Source organism: Silurus meridionalis, chromosome 24 (genome assembly GCF_014805685.1).
Source record: "Silurus meridionalis isolate SWU-2019-XX chromosome 24, ASM1480568v1, whole genome shotgun sequence".
NCBI lineage: Eukaryota > Metazoa > Chordata > Actinopteri > Siluriformes > Siluridae > Silurus > Silurus meridionalis.
In genome coordinates, this window is record NC_060907.1 from 14,773,896 (window position 1) to 14,795,840 (window position 21,945).

The 21,945-nt window shown below is 39.6% G+C and overlaps 1 protein-coding gene across 1 annotated transcript; it reads left to right on the top strand.

Annotated features, from left to right (window-relative positions):
- Window positions 1-1,292: 1,292 nt before the first annotated feature.
- On the top strand, window positions 1,293-21,143 carry pou2f1a (POU class 2 homeobox 1a). Its single transcript, XM_046838392.1, is given in 15 exon segments — window positions 1,293-1,400; window positions 10,523-10,588; window positions 10,698-10,792; window positions 12,764-12,946; window positions 13,679-13,784; window positions 17,551-17,651; window positions 17,858-18,019; window positions 18,109-18,250; window positions 18,410-18,549; window positions 19,024-19,078; window positions 19,081-19,202; window positions 19,318-19,399; window positions 19,620-19,926; window positions 20,012-20,103; window positions 20,219-21,143. Coding segments are annotated over 15 exon segments (1,962 nt in total). The 5' UTR covers window positions 1,293-1,354; the 3' UTR covers window positions 20,482-21,143.
- Window positions 21,144-21,945: the final 802 nt, after the last annotated feature.

Here is a 21,945-nt window from a genome sequence, read left to right on the forward strand (position 1 = left end):
GGCAGTTTATTTTACTTGCCTTTTGAGCATTTAACTTTCTTAGACTACTAAAACTAGTTCACCAGCAAAACACACTCCTGCCTTTTAGAAGACTTAAATACAAAGGGTTTTTCACAATGGCCACCTCAAGTACATACATGTACCTACATGTACATACAAGTACACATAATTATCTTTTCAACCCAATGCAATTTTTGACGCACTCTTTTCAACCTGCACGGAACATAATATCTTATGTATTTTTTTCGTTTTTTGTTGCTGTAGTTGTTTTTGCTCAATTTTTTATTGTAATTTTTAAAAAATCATCAGCAAATTTAGAGCCTATATTTCTATTAAGATTTAAAAACTAAACTTTGAAATATTTCACTTGACCAAAGTAGCTGTGTACCAGTAATTTCTAAATACTTTAACGTTAAAGTTTCTGTGGTGTCAATTAATATTTAGATCATTACTTTTCTGGCAATGACTTTGGCAGAATATTACGATAGATAGATAGATAGATAGATAGATAGATAGATAGATAGATAGATAGATAGATAGATAGATAGATAGATAGAGAGATAGAGAGATAGATAGATAGATCAATCTTTCATTTATACCAGTTGGATTTGTGGATCAGGTGGATCTGAAAAGAAGAAAGGGATAGAACAATGGGATAGGACCATGTTTAACGAGAGAGAGAGAGAGAGAGAGAGAGAGAGAGAGAGAGGGGATTATTTAGTATCCTTATTGTTGCATTAAAGTTAGGTTAAATGTCGCTTTAAACAATGAACATCGTCTCAAAGCAGCTTTACACAGATCATGTGGTGATAAAAAATGAATAAGATGTTCTTTATAAGTGTACGTTTGTCCCTGATGAGCGAGCCGGTGGCGACTGTGGACTGTGGATTGATGAAGTTTGCCCCCAATGAGGAGGACCTCGTCCTGACAGGGGCTTTTGGACCAAGTTTAATTCAACAGAGAAAAGGAAAAGGAGAAGGAGAATAGCAAGATGACACACAGAGAGATTTAGAAAGATAGAGAGACTGTACAGGGTGATCTGTATCTGAAATTTGTTGATCTGTAGATCCACCTGAAATTGAACCTACTGTGAATCTGACCTCGGGGGCAAAAGTAATGCCCCCTCCAGGCCACTATATGATCTTTTGTGTGATTTACATTGAAGAAATTGCCACTGAGTATCGTCCAAACTATAAGTTTGATTCCTGATATTTCTGTTCGTATCCTCGTTATAATGGGTGAAGTGTGTGTCCCTCCAGTGAGGAGGACGTCGTCCTGACAGGGGTGTTTTGCTGCAGCAGTGTCCCCCCTCTGTGCATCTGGGATGGGTTGTGACTTGTACTAAATATTCAAAATGGCGGACGGAGGCTCAGCGAGTCAAGATGAGCGCTTGCGAGCAGGTAATCATTACATTTTACATATTCATAATCATTTTCCCGTTCCTAGCAGCAACTTCTGGGAGCAACGAATAGTACACGTGGGCGAGCTGAAAACATCAGTGGACCGTCGTGAAAGCTGTTTATGTTTACTTGGGGTTTTATTACGATATCACGCATTGCACGGCTCCTTTAGCTAGCAGGTTCGATTAGCAACCAAACAGCCGAAATGGAGAAACTTTCAGTCGGGGGGTTTTTGGTGTAACACAGCGCGAATTAGCATAATGGTTGGTGCGAGAAAATGTTTCTAGAGCATGCAAGAAAGTCAGTTTTGGAAAAAATATATATATATAATAAAGTAACCTAAGTTAGCTATAGCCAACGCGCTGCTTTTGTGAGATGAAATTAGCCGAGTTGCTAACGAGCTAATGGTAATGAAACTCTCCTACACGAGTTAGCGCGGGATTCCGAGACCAAACAAAACGAGTTATTCAGGATAAAACTTTACATCTTCATCTCTATGATGGTCTCCGATATGTTATGCGTCAGAAAGTAAAGTTATAAAGCGTCCCAAAACTTTTGAACGCATTCACAGGGTTCTCTGGGCTTCACTGTAACTCGTCTAACGTTAAACAGGAGTTCACGGTTTGCATGCATAAATAATTCGAATTAAATAGTGTAATATTAAAAAAACAACAAAAACACTTTCCTGTTTGTGTGTAAACCCAAAAACCCGATTCCCCATGCTGGTGTGTTCTCCAGAATGAACTGGAAACCAGGCCATGAATATTCATATGTACACAAACGGTCATGAATGATTCATCTGAGAACTGAGGACTTTTTTTTTTAACGGATTAGTGAGGACCTGGATGTCCCCAAAAGTACAGGGACATGAATAAACAGCTGCAGGGGTTTATTTTAAAGAGTCCAACAAAAAAAATGAAAAAGTTATAATATATTGTTATAATCAGCTCCAGTAATAGTTGTGTCCATGGAAAATGGCTACTTTGTGTGTTTGTGTGCACAATTGCGTAAGTTTTTCGACACGTCCGATTCGTGCCGAAATCGCATTCAAGTTTCCACTTGAAATGTTGTAAAAGTGTCCAAGTTTGCGATGTTCGGGTGAACAGGTTATGTCGACGACGCAGCTCGCCTGGCAGAGAAATTATGCAAATTCCAAACATGCAAATGAGTCTCGGTGTTTTGCGATGTGGAAAAACACAATCCGTCCTGCTTAATGACTAGTATTACCAGTGTCCTGTTTTGGATGCGGCGCTTCAAAGCACCACGTGAACAGTTTCGTTCGGGGCGAATCGTTCAGGTGTGCAAGTTTCGCAACCCCAAATAAGTCTTATCGTCATGGTGTCGTGTGGAGAGGATTAGAGAAAGATAGGATTGTTGTTATCGTTATTAATATTAATAATAATAACGAGCAGGAATTTGGTTACGCGGGCCTGAATATGATATGCAAGGAATCCAGCAAATGTGGCTTTCGGGTTGACGATTGCATTGACAGGTTTGTCTACTGTTGCGTGAAGGTGCAAATGAGCGAGCCGGTGTCATGGGACCCGACACAGAAAGTCACGGGATCGCATTTTTTTTTGTTGTTGCTTGAGTGATGTATTGATTGCTTTGAGTCATCTAATTTTATTTTATGCGAAAGATGTTTGTCGGAAGACCTATATTGCAGGCTTGGGCAAGCAGGAGATGTGGGAGTAGACAGGATTGGTCAGAGGGAGTAGGCAGGATTCTACAGAATTCCGTATGCAGTGAGTGGGAATGAAGTAAAAAAAAAAAACACAAAGACACAAGTCACATAGTGGATACTCACTTACACACAGCAGATTAAAGGCGCATGCCTGGTTCTTTGTTTTCTTCACTGTTTTTACATTTAAAGGCTTTGCTTTAACTCACCATCATGGAATTGCAGATGGTCTCTGAGTTACAATGGTCTAACTTATGATTTTTTCAATCTTACAATAGCGATACGACAAAATTGTATGCGCCGCCCACCACAAGTGAACCGGCCCTCGTGCACGCACCTGCTGTATATCTACTGTATAGCGTATACATTATGGTACGAAAAATTGCTCTGTTTCATGACGTACTGTAATGTGTTAAATTATTAACAATACCACCCCATACTGGTCGCCATTCTTTAAGACTCCTGCGTAGACTCTGCCATGTCTCTATATTTTTAAGTTACGACGGGGTTTTTCGGAACGCAAATCACAGATCGGCTCATTTTTCGGATCAGGGGAAAAAGGAGGAGGAGACAAATATGATTTGGTTTAAGTGTCGGTCCACTTCCGTTTTTTCCCGCATCGTTGTCTCTAGTCGGAGATTGGCAACTGTTTTTGGATCTCGTTTGCAAGAAAGAGAACTCCGACTGGCTAATTAGCTTACATAAAATCACATAAAAACACAAAATGCAGAGTCGGAGCTCATCGGTTTCACTGATTGGATGCCGAATACAGACTTCTGCCACCTGCTGGTATGAGAGAGTTATGTTCTCTCTCACTAGCGCAAGAACGTACACACGCAGTTTGGTGTATCAGATGTGCCTGCATAATAATCTACCTAATTTGCAGCCCAATCAGCCGATGCCGGTTAATAAAAAAATGCCAAAAATTGCCTCTGGTTAAAAGATCTACAAGCTTTACACCAGAGGTGTCCAAACTTTTTTTTTCTTAATGGCCACAAACAGAAAAATATATGAAGGACTGCTGGGTGTACTGCCTCACTTTTAAAGCACTAATATTGTTAAAAAACAATCAAATGCATGTAAATAACGTTTGATAATTAAACATGTTTAAGAAAAAACGCTTTCCATTAGTAGATTTTCATTTTATTATTTACAACAAGGGTGGCAGGTGATTCTCTCAGCGACAGCCTCAGATTGGTTCTTAGGATGGCACGGAAATAATGAAACCGTTGCTGGGTTAGCAGGCTAGCTGTCTTTTGCTTCACCTGCTCTTCCCGCTCTGCGCCAATGTAGGATTTGAAGGTCTGATGTTTCGTACGGCAGCTGTTTCATTTCAAATCAAACAAACACACTTCCACTTGGTTTCTATGAAAAAATATAAATTTTTCCACAAAGTTTAAAATTGTCTGCACTCACTTGCGATCTTGCCTCTCTTTGGTTCCGCCACTTCTGGTGACCCAAAACAAATTTTTCCTTTGACTGCTTGCTTTGTGAAGATGCTGCCTTGTTCAAGACAGTAGCTCCACCTAGTGTTAAAACTAAGAAGTACAATACATTTAAGTACAAATAATGTGTGGGCCGTAGACCATTTATATTTTTAGACTTTTATACGGGCCATTTAAAGAAAATGGTGGGCCGTAGTTTGGACACCCCTGCTTTACACCATAGAGCACTTATAAAACTATATGAAATATAAAGGTGGTTGATTTACTCTTATACAATGCCACTATTGTGTGTTTATTTTTTCACAGTTTGTTTTTCCACTACACCTGCATGTTTCTTTGATTCCCAGGGAGTCCTTCAAGCGAGCTGGTTTTGCTTCCGGTTCATTGCGATTGTTTTGACTGATTTACTTCTACATTACTCCTTTACATATCGACACCCAATACGTGTTCGTACATCTCTCCGCAGTTATAAATCAGCCGGGTATCTGTTTCGAAAATGCGTTCAGAGCAACGCATTTGCAAAACAGGAAGACGCATCCGATTTCCATATCATGCATATTCATTGCATTATTTTTTTAATTTTTTTGGCGTGTAAACGTGTAGCAAGGTTCCTGGGTTATTTTAGTTCGTTTCTATTCAACTTATTATTATGCAATTTTTCTTTTTTTAATGCTACAAAATGATCTACTTCTGATTCCTGCTAAAACATAGCATTTTTATTCTCAATTAAATACGAATTTGCAGCTAGAGGAGTTCAAATAAAATGAAAACCGTTTGTTTCTTAACGCACCCTTGTGAGAGGATTCTGGATAAACTATTGTGTTCATATCAGGATTATTACTACTTTATGCAGTCCAAAGGTGTTTTTGCATAATTTTTCGTTATACACCATGCACATCGATCGTGTTCTGTTCTGAAGTATCTTTTCTGCCTCTCCGACTCTGTTGTGAGACACCACCCGCTGCTCATGAATATTCATAAGCAGACCCAAACTGTTTATTCATGGACTCGACTCGCACAAGTTCTGTTCGCCGAAACTCCATCTAATATTAAACAAAGAGAACAGAGCGAAACACGTGGTGATTCCACCTTCAGGTTCCAGCCTGTGCAACTCGTGTGTATGAAGATGTGCGTTATAGGTTGTGCGTTATATATATTAATTTGAAAAAATATATCCGTATATATTAAAGATCGTTTGCATGCAAAAACAATGATCTACTCAAAGTAGGTTAATGAATAAATGTGCATTTAGCAATAACATGCCTTTTTTTTGCGTACTGGGGAGGTGGTAAGTTAGTGGTTATAACTTTGGGCTTTGGATTCGAAGATCTTGAGGTCACACCAAGCTGTCCCTCCTGGGCCCCTGAGCAAGCCCTTAACTCCATAGCTGCTTGGTTGTGTGAATGAGATTATTAGTTGCACTGGATAAGTTTTTGTCAGTCCTGAGGGTTTTGCAATCTGACTGGAATTCCTGGGAAACTTTCTGACACGTGTGTTTTGTGCTGGCTCCGACACGCCCTACGGCATTGTGCCCCGAATGTCCTGCCTTTACCCCGCTTAACAAAGCCGCTGCGGGTAATACAATGGAGAACGTAGCGCTAGCAGGCAGAGATCTACAGATAAAAACAAACAAAAAGTTGTATTTACTGGCAAGCTGAGCTCAAATTAGCATTTAAACTCAAAAGTGCTCGACGGCGTTTGATACCTTTGGGAGGTTTTTTAAGCTTCTGATCGGTTTCTGATTCGTCACCACGTCACTACACATCACCGTCTTTCAGCTCACGCTGCGTTTTGCATCCCTTTCTTTCACACTCAAATATCATGTGGAGAAAAGGCAACATGCTTCATGTTAAATGCGCATTTTCACCTCCTACAACAGAAACATGCGTCTGGATTTTGCACCATATTCTTTTCCTTTTTTTTTTTTGGAATGGCCGTGTTTAATAAAACCATAATATCCTGCTAATAACCAAATATGTGTGTTAAATCACGTTGTCTTCAAGTCAATCCAGGCAGTTGAGGGTGTGTGTGTGAGCCAGATTTCTAATGAAGCATTATATTTGGAGCGGAAGTCTATTTATAGACTACGAGGGCATAAAATAGTCGCTGGAAGTTCATCCGTTGTGGCTTTCTCATAGCAAATCGGTGTTCGATTTCTCACTAGGACTATGTTTAACCCCGAACGGCAAATCATCATCATCCTCAGTCTGTTAACGCGATAAAAAAAAAAACCACTCGGATCCTATTCTGAGCTGTTCTGTGTTCTTTAAAGGAGCTTATTAAAGCATTCATTCATCAAAGCGAACACTAGGGGGAGGAAATGCGCCTTATTACGCTCTCCAAGTGGCTAAATGTGAAAACGGAGGCCTTTCGGAAACGACGACGCATTTTTTTATTTTTTTATTGTTGCAACATCCCAAAGAGTCGGAAAGTACATAAACACCATGGCAGATTTATTTATTTATTCTAAGCCCATTAAAGAAAAATACTTGCGCATGATGATGGTATAGAAACTGGTATCTTTATCATTAATATCTGTAACTACAGAGTCTTCTACAGGTGATCAGCTCCTAAATGGCCAGTGAAAAGTCAAACTGCAATCTAACACGGTCTTGGATGCATTTGTTGTGTGAATGCGAGTGCATCTTGATGACTCAAACGTCATCCCTCATCAGACGTCGTCTCATCCCTTGTTCATTTTTAAGTCTCGTTGTCAGATCGAACCTTTTGAAACCGGATTCGATGTTTTTTTTTTTTTTTTATGCTTCTGCGTGTAATGAAATTCAGCGGGAGAACGGTGCGCTCAAGGTGAGCGACCGCCTCCACAGGAAATACTATGAAATCCGATCTCGAGTGTTCACCGGAGTCCGCTGTCTACTCGATCCGTGATCTGATTACCCGAAACACATTTTAATGCCAGGTGTGAATCCAAACCTGTTTGCGTCACGTCTCTGGAGTCTATATATAAAGCAATTCTGCAGTGATGCTCAACAGGTCAGGACATTAAAAGTGAATTGTACACATACTTGGCAGTCTATCGATTACCAGACTTGTTTTACAATCGTCACATTGCTTTGGTGCTAAATAAGAAGTACCCCTAATGTTAGGAATCATAAAATATCCGGATGTTTTTAATACCGATTGTAATACAAGCCATGCTTTGTGCACCAGGTCGTTTTAGTGTGCGTACATGGCCTAATTCTGTTTATTTCTTTGTTGTTTTAAACCTTGCTACAGATTCATTTATCTGTTGTGATGGCTGAGATTGGGACCTTCAGGGGGGGGGTTTCGCTCACTTTCTCCTTAATTAAAACAGTCGCACGCTGGCAGTAATTGGGCTTTTACTTTTCCCTAGCTGCCATGCCTGCCATATCCAAGAAGCTATCCAATTAATATGCTAATGAACTGATAAATATTTATGAGCGTTCTAAATTATGCAGAAAGCTTTGCGTGCTTCGCTCTCTCTCTCTCTGAAATGAATTGCTTGCAAGACTTCAAAGCCGCTCTTGGCTAACGAGGAACAGGGCGCACTATTTGCATACGGCTTTAATCAGCTGAATACTGATTACGGTTCATTATGGATGCTTGTGTTCCAGTTGCAGGCTTTGTTTCGCTCTGGTGAGGGTGAGAGAACTCTGGCTTCGTTCTCCTAGCTGTAACTGTGAGTACTGCACCCGCGCACGTAACGGGAGCGAGTCGAGCGCTGCCGCGTTTTTATTCTAACATTCATTTCATTTTAGCCGTGCCGTCGACTGCATTTTGTTGTACGCTCAAAGCTTTAGCGAGACAATGTGTTCACGTTAGAGAGCATGGACTTGAGTGTTTCTGGTGAGTGTAATTTACTTATTTGTATTAATTTGTATTGACAACCCTTTCCGAGGTATCCATGCGCACACAAGTGTGAAACGGCTCAGCGGTGTATGGAAATGATTTACCTGGCTCACTGTCTTGCATCTTAAATTCTTCGCCATTTGAGTTTCGTCAATTTGGTATGCAAATAAGGCTGTGGCTAAATCTGAGGAAAGGCATGGGTGTGTTTTTCAATAAAAAAAAAAAATGCAGATCTTCGTTTGGTTTCAAAAGTTAATGCTTGCCTTGTTGTTAACCGTGGGTTATTTTAGTTTTGTAGCAAACCACTAGAAAATTGTTTCTTTTCTTTTTTGACTTGTAATAATGTAGTCGAGCTACACGTGTTTCCAAAGTCCCAGTGATTCTGTCCCTTAATTATTTCTGGACTTGCCTGATTCTCTGTGCAGCTGGAGATGGTTCCACATGAACAGGCTAAATATCCATGAGGTTACTGAGGAGGAATAAACTCAGTCATGAAGAATAATTATGGACTGTAATTAAAGTAGACCGCTACAATGATTTTAGAGGTTCAATTGTCATGAAGTGTCAAACAGTGAACAACCCCAATAATGATGGAAGTATAATGAATAGACCTTTAGTGTCCCCCAGATGAGGATGGGTTCCCTTTTGATTTTGGATCCTCTCATCCTCATGCCATCCCAGGAAGTTTTTTCTCGCCCCGTCACCTCTGGATTGCTCATTAGGGGTAAACCCTAATATGCATTTAGACACTGAAATGTACAGGTAATCCCTGACTTTCTATAAAGATGCGTTCTGATGACCCCATCGTAACTTATAGATCGAGATGAGGCCAAGCCTACCCAGGAGTCTTAAAGAGTAGTGATCAGTATGGTGGCGTATCTTCTAATTTACCACATTACGGTACACGTATTCATACCGAACGTTTTCGATTCAGGGCTACACTTGCCCAATCCTTTTCACGTGTGGAACACAGTTCAAATCAGAGTTCACTCAGGAACTTAAGTCGAGAGAAGTTTGTTTAGTCTCCGCCTCGCATGTTTGAATGCATTTTTATTATTATTGTTATTATTAAACTTAAAAACATAGCCAGGGGTTAAAGTTAGCGTAGTGTCACTGTGAATACTCACTCCGTACCGGAAATGTGACCAGGATGTGGCCAGCAGCTAACGCTTGCCGCTATGGATACCAAAGCCTTTTATGTCCAGCTTCAAGAATTTCTCTTCAAAGTAGAAAAACCGGACAGTTCCGCATATTGATTGAGTAAATGAATGAAGGTTGGAAGGAATGAAGACATTTGTTAAAGTGTGCTGAAATAAGTAGAACAGTTAAGTATAATATCCTATTGAAAATTAAATATTAAATGTAAAACACACATGCTTGCACATCTGTATTACCCAAATAGGGTTTAACACAGCGGTCTCCAATCTTTTCCAGAAAGGGCCAGTGTGGGTACAGGTTTTTTTTCCAACCAAGCAAGTCCACACCAAATTCTACCTGTTCAAATCTAATGATCTTCATTTTCAATGACTATCAGGTGTGACCATTGATTGGTTGGAATGAAAACCTGCACCCACACTGGCCCTTTCTGGAAAAGATTGGAGACCCTGGTCTAACAGATGTAAACTATTGAATAAAATATTTCCTTTTATTTATTTTAATTTGTGCCAATTTAATTGATTATCCAATCAATGTAATAAGTGTGTTGCATTGGTTTGATTCATTTTATTTTTATAAAATGTTAAAGGTTTTTATATAATATTTAACCAAGCACAAATGTTGTTGTTGTTATTAATAATAATTTTAAAAAATAACAAAAAATAAATGGGGAATAACCGAAATTGAACCGAGCCATGAATTTTGTGTATCTTTTACACCCCTATAAACTACAGGTAATGTGTATGTGACCGTGGGCACATGGATGAGCATCGGTTCACGAGTGGAGGGCGGAGCATATGCTACTACGTTTGTTCGCCGCGCAAAACAATCAGTATAGCCTTTGGGACAAAAGCCCATTGTAAAACACGGTATACAAATAAACCAGAATTAAAGATTTACTGTTCCACCCAAAGCATCAGAACTTTGAGAGGAGTCTCAGTGGTCACTTTCTTAGATCTTATTAGTAAAATAAATTGGCGTGTCCTTTTTTTCTTTCTTTCTTTTTGCAGATTCTACAAGCACAGTAACAGAATTAAGTAAAACAGCCATGGATAATGGAATACATGTCGTCCAAGGTAAACCCTCTGCAGCTGTGTGATTGTGCTAGCGTGTGATTCCTTTGTTTGTTGTCTTTGAAGCGCGAGTGTGTGTGTGTAACACTTTTTTTTTTTCTTTCCTTTGTAGCTGCTCAGACGAACGGGTTGGACTCGCAGCAGAAACCAAATGGACAAGCAACAAGTGCAATCAGCAACATGCAGGCACAAGCCTTGCTTCAGCAGGTGACAATAGAATTTCCAGCGAACGTACCTTTTAACATTCTTCACGTTAAATTTGCTTCTGCATGTTTTCTTTTTTCTTTTCTTTTGATCTACATTGAAAATGAAAACGAGTGGGGGATATGAACCACCACCTTTTTAGTTTCCATAGTAAAAAAAAAAAAAAAAAACCTCTTCTCCTGAAGCTCGTTATATCTTAGAAACGAGCCCGAGCGATCAGGGTGGTATGTTAATTAAACACTGCTGCGGTCGTTCCAAAACAATTGGAGGAGAATATGCAAATCTATGCAGATTCTATTTACACTGCATAATGCCCCTGATTTACATAATGTGAGTAGAACAACGACAGGCGATTGGATTTTCCCCCCAGCGAGTTTAAAACTCCCACACTAGATTTTTCAGCCAATTGTTGTCACAGTGATTACAAATAGAATTTTTTCCTAAGCTGGTAGTTTAAAAAAAAGTGGTGGTTTTAATGGTTTCTGCATTCCAAGTCCCTGCTGATTTCATTGAGTTTTTGTCCGGAAATACAAAATGAAAAGGTGATTTGAGGTGGAAAAATATTGCCTTTTAGATGTTGTTGAATTTGTTGGTGGACGAAAAGGTTATTCCAAAATAAGAAAAAAAAAGATTCCATTTATCCCTTTGATGTATTTATTTGACTTACTGCAGCTTCTAAAAAAGCGCATGCTTCATGATTCCATGTGATGGGTACAGTGCATATTAGGGAATATATTGTGTTTAAGATTGAAATTAGATGAAGTATATATGTGAAATGTGGGATGTGTTCATTTACTCAGCTCTGATGTTAACACATAATATGATTAATACAGGGCAACTGATTCATCGGTTTGCCATTTAACTGGCACCAATAAACTGAAACCAATGGCTATCCGTACCAAAAACCGTACCGATAGTTTTTTCGAGTTGCGTTTTGCAGAACGAGAGCGGCCTCTAGTGGCAAATCACAGATGCCACATTCTGTTTATTTGAAGTATATTTTAGTTTTATCTTAGTATTTTTTTAGTGGTTAAAGCACGTAGTGCTGAAACACTATTGTTTCTGTAGGGATTTTTATTATTATTATTATTATCATTATTATTATTACGCTCTAAAACTGATAAGGCCTAGAGACCTGAAACTCAAAACTTTGACTTTTGACGGATTCGCTCTATAAACTTCACCTTTTACGCAAAATTGCGCTATGTTAAAAACCTACTTTTGCGAACTCGTCCTAGCTTTCTTGCCCGATCGGAACCAAACAGGTTGGCAACATGTTCAATGGACAGTGAATATCAATAATTATATTAAAAAAAGGCTACTTTTACTTAAATGGCTTTAACTCATGGCGAAATGAGAAATCTACACCCATCTCAGTACACGTGTGCAAGCTAAATATTTGGTCAAATAAAAAGAATTACAGAGCTTGACCACCAGGTGGTGCTACAAGATGGTAAATCCAAAAATAAACGGCTATAACTATGCAACCGTCCAATCGACCTAAAACTTGACATCCAGTGTCACAAGAGTCTATGAAATTAGTCGCGTATCTCAAGTCATCTATCCAGTATCCACAATTGGTCGGCCACTAATGTTTATGTATACCAATATTCTCGTAATCTTATACAGGGTGTTTAATTACTTTTAATGAGTGATAACTTTGGGGCCCATTACTGAGCGCTGGTTTAAGGTACAGGATTAAGGGATGAACCTTCAAGAATGCGCTTTTACCTATAACTCCGCCTCTTTCTATCTTTTTGTCTTTTGCGTTTTATCTCACTCTCACCGCCGATGGTTGCGTTACAACACAAAAGAAGTGCCCCATCCGAGTAATTTGTTTACTTATTTATTTATGGAAAGTTGCCCCCTTGTTTCAGTATTGAATAGTGTTTTAATAGTGATGCTTGCGAATGCTAAGTTTTCTCTTTGTGTGTGTGTGTGTGTGTGTGTCTGTGTCTGTGTCTGTGTGTGTAGTTGAGTCTGAGTACAGCACAGCAGCAGCAGTTGTTTCTGCAGCAGGCTCAGCAGATCCTGGCAGCCGCTGCCCAGCAGCAGTCATCTGGCCAGCAGAGCAGCACCACCGGAGCAAACCTCTCTGCTTCTGCTGCTACACCAATCACCCAGATCCCCTTCTCACAGCCTATCCAGATCGCATCTGTAAGGATAACAAATTCTTAAACATCTATTAGATCTCGAAATATTAGAAATGTCTTGTTTTTGTTTAGCATTTTTCTGAGTTTTCATAAGGAACTAAAGTGTTATAAATGCGTTCAATCATCAACATGAGTAACATGATGTTTTTGCGATGATATTCGAGGCGGTATCAGAGTTTACTGACCATCTCTGTTTACTAGAAAAGTACTTTATTTATCTGCGTTTCTGCACTTTCAAAATAGTCCCCTTACACAGCAATACAGCGCCCCCATCCTTCTGGAATGTGTCCTGGAAGTCTTCTTTTTCGAAGCGTGTCAAGAACCTTCTGCGATTCGCAACCGATCTCCGTCAAAACAGCGAACTTTGAGAAGATCTTCGGGAAGAGGGCGAAATCTGCAGGAGCCAAATCTGGCGAGTAGCGCGGGTGCAGAAGCGAGATCGCGCGGATCGTTCTCCGACAATCGTCACGCGCAAGTTGCCGAACGGTTTCGACATTTTCGGGGGTTGAGCTCAACGTCTCTGCGGCACATCTGCCCAGTTTCACGCAGGATTTCACATTTGCTCGTTGTTCTAACCCACTGTCCGTGATAAAATCGCAGACGCGGTAACGCACGTGTTTAGAATAGCACCCGAAACCTTTGATACCACCTTGTAGATACCTTTCACATCTCTCTTATTTTTTTTTTTTACCTTTTGTTTTTATTTGTAACTTTGTATACTTTGGATTTCTTTCAGCAGCTGCAGCCTACAGGTCTTAACCTGCAGCAGTTTGTGTTGTTGCAGCCAGGACAGATTCAGCCTACACAGTTTATTATCTCGCCTTCACCTCAAGGCCAGACGGGTACGAGTATAAAACCTTCAACAACGTATTTAAACCAAACTACATGAGTCACACTGAACTGATTACATGTTTTTCCTCCTCTGCTCTTGTTGAATTGTTTTGAACGAGCACTTCCTGGTCTGTAGCAGTCATATGATATGTGATTCCCCAAAACATTTGAAATGTAGTCGTCATACACACACAGAAAAAAGTCTCATCTGCACTTGACTTGGCAAGTGTCACTGTAAAGGTCACTGATGATTCGAGGTGCTTAAATATTACCTTAGTCTATCATGATGTTTCAGAGTCGTCTGTCTTTTAGCAGACGATTATTAAAATTTCTAATTATGACGACCAATTTAGTATCCAAATCAGTATTTAGAACTTTTTAAATAAATAAAGACTGTGTTCAAAATTTAAATTGACAATTAGATGGAATAAAGACCCAAAGTGTACAATATGTTAAATTATACAACTCTGATGTTAACATATGATGTACACTCTATTGCCAAAAGTATTGGGACACTTGATCTTTCCCGCTAAATGTGGTTCTTTTCCAAACTGTTACCACAAAGCTGGAGGCACTTAATTGTACAGGACGTTCGATTTTAGATTTTAGATGCACTTTAACATTTTGCGTTCACTTGAACTTGGAAACCCAAACCTGTTCCAGCAGGGCAATGTCCCTGTGCATGAAGTGAGCTCCTTGAAGATCTGGTTTACATGCTTTGGAGAGGAAGATCTTGAGTGTCCTGCTATAGAGCTCTGATCTCATCCCTACCGAACACCTTCAGGATGAATGTAAACACTGACTGCACCCCCCAGGCCTCCTCACCTACATCAGTACCTGCCTTTCATAACACCCTTGTGGCTGATGAACACAAATATCCATAAGCACAATCCAAACATCTTCCCAGACTAGTGGAGGGAATTATAAGAGCAGATTGAGACTAATTGTGGAATACAATGCTCAAAAATCACACACCATATTTATGACCAGGTGACCCAATACTTCTGGAAATATAGTGCGTGTATACAGGGTTCCTACGCGTTTTGGAAAAGTATGGAATTTGATTTGTGTGATTTCCTGGTCTGGATTACTGTTGGGGGAAGAAGAACACTGAGTATTAAAAACAGATCTGTGTTTCCATACTATTGTCCTGTTAGGTTTTCTAAAATATAAGATTAAGAATTAAAATAAAAAGAATTTAACTGAAAATATAAATTTTTTACCCCCAGATAACAAACGGTGTGTGTACACTAATCCGGACACGTTTGTAAACAGCGTTTTTTCTTTTTCTTTTTTCGTCTGAAAAATGCTCTGCCTCCACACTTTTCTGTTTTCAATCGTTTTCTAAAATATGCTCATTCACACTGAAACGTCTGAAAACGTCCCCATACTTCGCATGAGCAAAAGTTAAGGCGCTTCAACCCGCGTCATTTGCGCCTGCCGTTTATTCACGTTCCGACTTTCCGAAACGTCACGCCAATGAGAAGAAATGCGTCAAGGTTTCCGAAAGCCCTTTGTTTAAAAAAAAAAAAAACAAGGTTCAAAACGTCATCTGTGTGTGGACAGAAACCAAAAAACAGAGAGAAAATATGTAACAATGTTTTCGTTAGTGAACTTTAGTTCTATTCTGTAGTTTCTTGGTGAATTGCACATGAACGATCCTTCTGTTGTTGTAAGATTGAAGGTTACAGTTACAGTATGAAAATTCAATTTATAAATAATTGCACTGCTTTAGAATTGCAGTTTGAATAAAATGCAGTGCATTGAATGTGGTTTGGTGTTAATTTGTAGGATCTACGGTAGCTATAACCGTCTGCCAAATATTTGGTAATGTAATAACATACATCAGAGATTCTACCTCCGACGTACATCAGAGATTGTAATGTATGTTATCGTTGGAATTGAAAATAATTATTACGTATGTTAAATACGGGCTGAAAACTTGTTTAGGGAAGTCTGCATATTTAAGTCTGGAAAAGTATTACATTTGGAAATTAAAAATGTGTAGGAACCCTGCGTATATCGATGAGCACGTGATCTTGGGCACGGGTTTGTTTAATTACTTTCCACATGTGACGACCCTCCGTATAGAGCAACAGCAGCTCCTGTCACTGTGATTGACAGGAGATAGAATACGCCTTCCTTCCCACACACTGATGGCTCTAGTGTTTGATTTTGTACTTCCTGTACCAGGCAGGAGTGTATGTGATGATTCATTCATTAATAGTAAAATATCTGTTAAAGATTGTAACAGGGCTTTTCCAACAGCAACGATTATTCCAACAGTTAAGCGAGTAAAGTATTTTTCGGACTATAAGCCGCTACTTTTTCCCACGTTTTGAACCCCGCGGCTTATTTATGAATTTTTCCTGGGTTTTTCCCAGTTTCACAAACTTCAAGCCAAAAAACTGGAAACAAAAAAATGCACCTCACCTGTGTTCTGAGCTGCATGGCTTCAGGAGAAAAAACTTCCACCGATGGAGATTTTTATACGCACGACGATGCCAAAAGATAAACTCCTGAGAGAAATTGTTGTAAAAGGAAGGAGGAAGACAGTGAACAATGACTTTCTTGGTAGGCTACTGTTTAGATACAAGCCGTTGTAACGCGTTGAGTCTGGGTGAAGAGAGAGCTCGCTAACTCCAGTTACAACAGAAATCATATAAGCACAGACAGGTTTCCAAAACTCGTGATTTTTTGGCAACAGCGTTAAGGGTTAGTCACAGAAACTTAGAAATGAGCATCAGAAAATAATAAACACATAATCCTCGTCCTGAACACATGCAGTAATACTGGAGAAATGCAGTGGCAGGCTATTCCCAAAATACCGCTATGATCCTAAAGGAAGCGCAACATATTTCACCCGTTACACCGTGTGTAAAGTGTCTGTCGTTAAAGCCTGTGTAAAGTACATTAGTGTAGACACCTGAGGCTTATAGACAGGTGCGGCTTGTTTATGTTCAAAATAAAAATATTTGTAAAATTATATATATATATATATATATATATATAAGGCTTATATAAGGGTGCGCTTTATAGTCCGGAAATTACGGTAATCGGGATAAGAAGAACGTTTTCTTTCTTAGAGTCCTGAAAACTCGGAATTGCAAGAAATAAAGTCGGAATCGCGAGGAAAAACGTCGAAATTGCGAGTTAAAAGCCGGAATCAGGCAAACTTTTTATTTAATGTGGCAGAAACGGGCTTCCACATAAATCATCTCCTCACCCGTCGCTGTTTTCTCTCCGTTCCTCATTTTTCATTCTGCAGCGTCTTCTGTGTTCAATATCCAGAGCGCTCCAGAGGTGGTGCGTCAGTTATAATGGTCCGTGGGAAACGCAGTGCTCAGCGTGTAGTTAAATTGACTAAACGAAGCATCAAAGGTTTTTGTAATTGAATTATTCGAGTTACTTGAGAAATTGTTACAGCCCTAGAGCTCTAATACAAGTTAAGGGACTTTAACCTCATAATATTGGACACTTCAGTGTACATAGTTATATAAAAGAAAATTATAAATAAAGAAAAATGAATGCATCTTATGCAATCCTGGTTGTAACAGTCATTTTTTCCAAAAGCATTTAATCCAAATTAAATTAAATTGAAAGATGATGACCAAGCAAGAATATTGGGTTTGAGTTCACAAAAAAGCAATTTCTCATAGACTTCACGAAAAGAAAAAAAGGAATTTTTCCTATGTGTATATAATTTAAACTGTTTTAACCAATACCTTTTGGTCTTCATTTAAAATACAAATACTTTTCACTTCCATTGTTCTTTAGGTCTTCTTCAAGGCCTTCAAGCCCAGAATCTTCTGACACAACTACCTCACAGTCAAGCCCACATCCTGCAGACCACAGCAAGCATTCCTCTGACTACACAGGTCAGAACTACACCTTTCACTTTCTTTACTATGCAGCCTTTATATTTGTCTAATAAATCAATCTGATCAGGACTGTCATACTGTTCTTTCTTATACTTCTGTAGTTTAGTAATAATGATAATAATAATCATTTGTAATTGTATTTTTTTTTTCATTGTAAGTAAAAAAAAAAAAAGAAGAAATAAAAATGGTTTCATTCTCCATAGGCAGCAACACCTACACGAAAGATAGCTGCCATGCCATCTGCTGCAGCGCCCACAACAAAGCGGGTGGATGTTCCTCTAGTGGAGGAGGCCAGTGAGCTGGAGGAGCTGGAACAGTTTGCAAAGGCCTTTAAACAGAGAAGAATTAAACTGGGCTTTACTCAGGTACCCCAAGTGAACACTGACATGTTTGGTTTTGAGGAATTAATAATGCTGCCAAACTTTAATATTTCTTATGCATATTTTACTACCAGGGAGACGTCGGCTTGGCCATGGGGAAGCTGTACGGGAATGACTTCAGCCAGACCACCATCTCTCGCTTTGAGGCCTTGAACTTGAGCTTCAAGAACATGTGCAAGCTCAAACCTTTGCTGGAGAAGTGGCTCAATGATGCAGGTTCGTGTTAATTCCTTTATCAAATTATTTTTTAAAATAATTTTATTATTTTTCTAAATCTAATCCATGAGCACTTTAAATTCCTTTTATGTCCTTTTTCAAATGACATGGTTTAAATGCTAAAAATCTTCTCTTTTTATTGCCACATTGTTTTTCTAGAAAACATGACTTCAGAATCTGCCGTTTCCAGTCCCAGTGACATGTCCCCAGGCATCTCTGAAGGTCTGAATCGACGGCGAAAGAAAAGAACCAGCATCGATACAAACATTCGCATCGCTTTGGAGAAAAGCTTTCTGGAGGTTGGAACTAGCACCTTTTTCTTTTTTAACACTAGGGGTCAGACTTGAGCCATAAGAAAACGTTTGAACGTTTTTACCAGTTATGACAAAAATATATACGATTAAAATAATATATTATGATAAAATGTGTGTATGTAATATATATATATATATATATATATATAATCTGACAAAAGTGAGTACACCACTTGCATTAAAGTGTGTTTGGGGTCATTATTATGTTTGAAAACTGCCATTCGGCTCAGTTTCTGAAATGAGGGTATCATGTTCTGCTTTTGAATGCCACAGTACATTTTGGAATCCATGTTTCCCTCAATGAACCACAGCTCCCCGGTACCATCAGCACTCATGCAGCCCTCAGTGTTTTTAATGTTGTGAGATACAGAACCTACAGAAACCCTGTATAAGTTCACAAGTCATCTTTGGCATTGTTATTAAAGTTGGAACGCTGTGTGTTGAAATGCCGTTTTACAGCAGAGCCAGAAGCCTACCTCTGAGGAGATCACGATGATCGCAGATCAGCTAAACATGGAAAAGAGGTGGTACGAGTGTGGTTCTGTAACCGCCGACAGAAAGAGAAGAGGATCAACCCTCCAAGCAGCAGCACACCTGGTACCCCCATCAAAACAGTCTTCACAAACTCCCCGTCAGTGGTAGGTCACTGGGAATTCTTTTATTTTTCAAATCCGTCGCCGCATAAATAAAACCATTCATTTATACCGTTTACCAGTTGGTATTGCCAATCGCGTCTTTCTTTAATCTTAACAGATATCCAGTGCGTCAAACACACTGAATGCCAGTTCAGCGCTCACTCTCAGCACTGCCTCCGTTCCCAACCTCACACTTGCTGGTATGTGTTTTTTGTGAATAAGTATATTTTCAATTATTATTTATTTTTATGTTTGGAGCCAAGCAAACGTATAATTGATTCTAATGGGACATGCACACAATGTAAGCGAAAAAAAGTTTTAGGATTTTTGTATAAAAATCGCCATTATTTCCTTAAAGGAAAAAATCTTCGTTGTATTTCTTTCTAAGCAAAATAAAAAAAATTTATTAATTCATTGCAGGTACAACTCTCGGACCAGTCACCTCGAACACCGCGACGGTCATCTCTTTGGCGCCTGCCATCGCCACTCCGGCTCTAACTATGACGTCACCGTCGCTCACCCCCTCCGCTACAGCAAGTCTGACCGCTATCAAACAGGAAGCGGCCAGAACAATGGAGACGGGCTTAAGTGTAGCAACGTCAACTGCACAAGGGCCCGGACAGTTCGTCATGTCTTCAGCAGGGTTAGGCGGAGCAAATCTGGCAGCCATGGCAGCAGCAGCAGGATTTAACCCAGGGATTATTTCACCTTCTCAGCTAACACAGGGGTATGTGCCGAACGAGGTCGTTGTTTATAGCTTTAGTGCGTGCAGGTGCGAGTTCTTGGTTAACAGCGTAAATGTGTCATTTCAGGGGAGCATTGCTAAGCTTGGCTCCAGCGTCTCTTGGCAATGCTCTGACTCCAACAGCACTGATGAACAACACCACACTGGCTACTATTCAGGGTTAGTGAACTTCCTCCTTTATGTATTTATTTGCCGATATTTTATATTTCATATTGGTTTGATCCTCAATATATATATATATATATATATATATATACACAATTTTATTTTCCAGCTCTTGCATCTGGAGGAGCGTTTCCCATAACCTCTATCGACGGAAACGGCAGCATGTTCTTCGCCAACGCCGGCGCAGGAGGTCCCACGACCAATCTGATGACCACTCCCATTCTGTTCAACTCGCCCCTGTCTCTGCTCCCCGCCGGGGTGCTTTCAGCAGGCGGAGCTGGGGGCGGGGCTCTCAACCTGCAGGTCACCGGGGATGCGCACCAGAGCGCCATGCCGGTCAAAAGCATCACTGTGGCCTCCAAGGCTCAATGAACATTTAGCTTTTTCCCCCCTTTGCGCCCTTTTTTTTTTTTTTTCCCTTCTTTTTTTTTTTTTTGACTTTATTTAATCCCTTTGCTACTACCAAATATAGAGACTTTTTATTATTACTACAAATTTTTTATCCTTGCGCCAGAAGATTTTTTTTTTTTTTGGACAAATCAGCTGTCGGGTTTAGCAGTTGATTTCAAGCCTTCGTGGAAACTATTTAATGGTATAGTTGTCCCTGTTTTTGGCACATTCTAAAGAAGTAGTTGAAATACTTCTTGACTTTATTTTTGCATGGGTTTGTGGGCTGTTTTTCTTTTCTTTCAGAAAAGAAAAAAAAAATCAATTGACAAAAACAACAACATTGGTCTGAACCAGAAATGTGAGATTTTGATATCGTCCTCAAACGAGATTACTTGGCACGATGGGGTTTCTATTCACTTTTGTGCAAGGTTTCCTTTCTTATTTCCGGGTCTGTCGTACAGGTCCGTATTTCAGATTTATATCCAAGATCGATACTTATATTTTATGGTTTAAGTTGCTATAAGTTAGATGTTTTTAGGAGGCTTTAAAAAAACAAAAAAGAATATTGTTCTAACTAATGTATCACTTTATGAACACGGTTAGAAGGCTTTAAAACTAGTAATAAATCTGAGGCGCTGATTTAATGCTGCGTGTCTTTTACGAGCAGTGCAGAGAGTCTTTGTTCTGTCCGACTCTTTTTTTGGAAACACTGATTTTACTGTTTGCTCTCCTTCACTGTGTCACTTGAGGGCAGAAGATGTCTACAAACAGCACTGATTCTACGTTTGGCGTACGTGGGAGGAGTACGTTTGGTACCGGTTCTGAAGAGACGATGCTTTGTATGACATCCCATCATACACGATCATTTATCCGATTAGCCGACACCAGATTTTTCTTTTAGTTGCTGTTTTGAAAGACGACTAAACCAAATGTCTAAACGCATTTTCTTTAGGAAAAAGTCCAAATGTAGCTTTGCACACTGTAACATTTTAGTACGTTTGCTTAAGCATGGAGTAACTAATACATGGCTTTATTCTCTCAGACCTTCATAACCTTCGTGGACTGAGGCCCGATGGTGTGTAGATCCTGATCTGATCTGATATGAAACGCTTCGACCAAAGTGGATGTAGATATACGCAAGTGCAAGACCAATAGGGTGAGCAGATCCACTTTGTACACATTCTTCATCGTCTGGACCTTCGCTTTTTGTAGCAAACGCAGTTTTTGTAGTGATACCTCAGCATTTGATATTAAATGATAAAACTGACAGAGGCACAATGGCCAAAAAAAGACCTTAAAATGCAGCCGGTTCTCACGATTTGTAGTCTGAAAACGAGGTCGCACTAAAAACGGTGTACCGTTAAAGACTTAAATACCCGTTTTGTCACCACTGGACGTTTAGATCCTTCACCAAAGTCCCTCCAAACACTATGCAGTTCTTCGAAA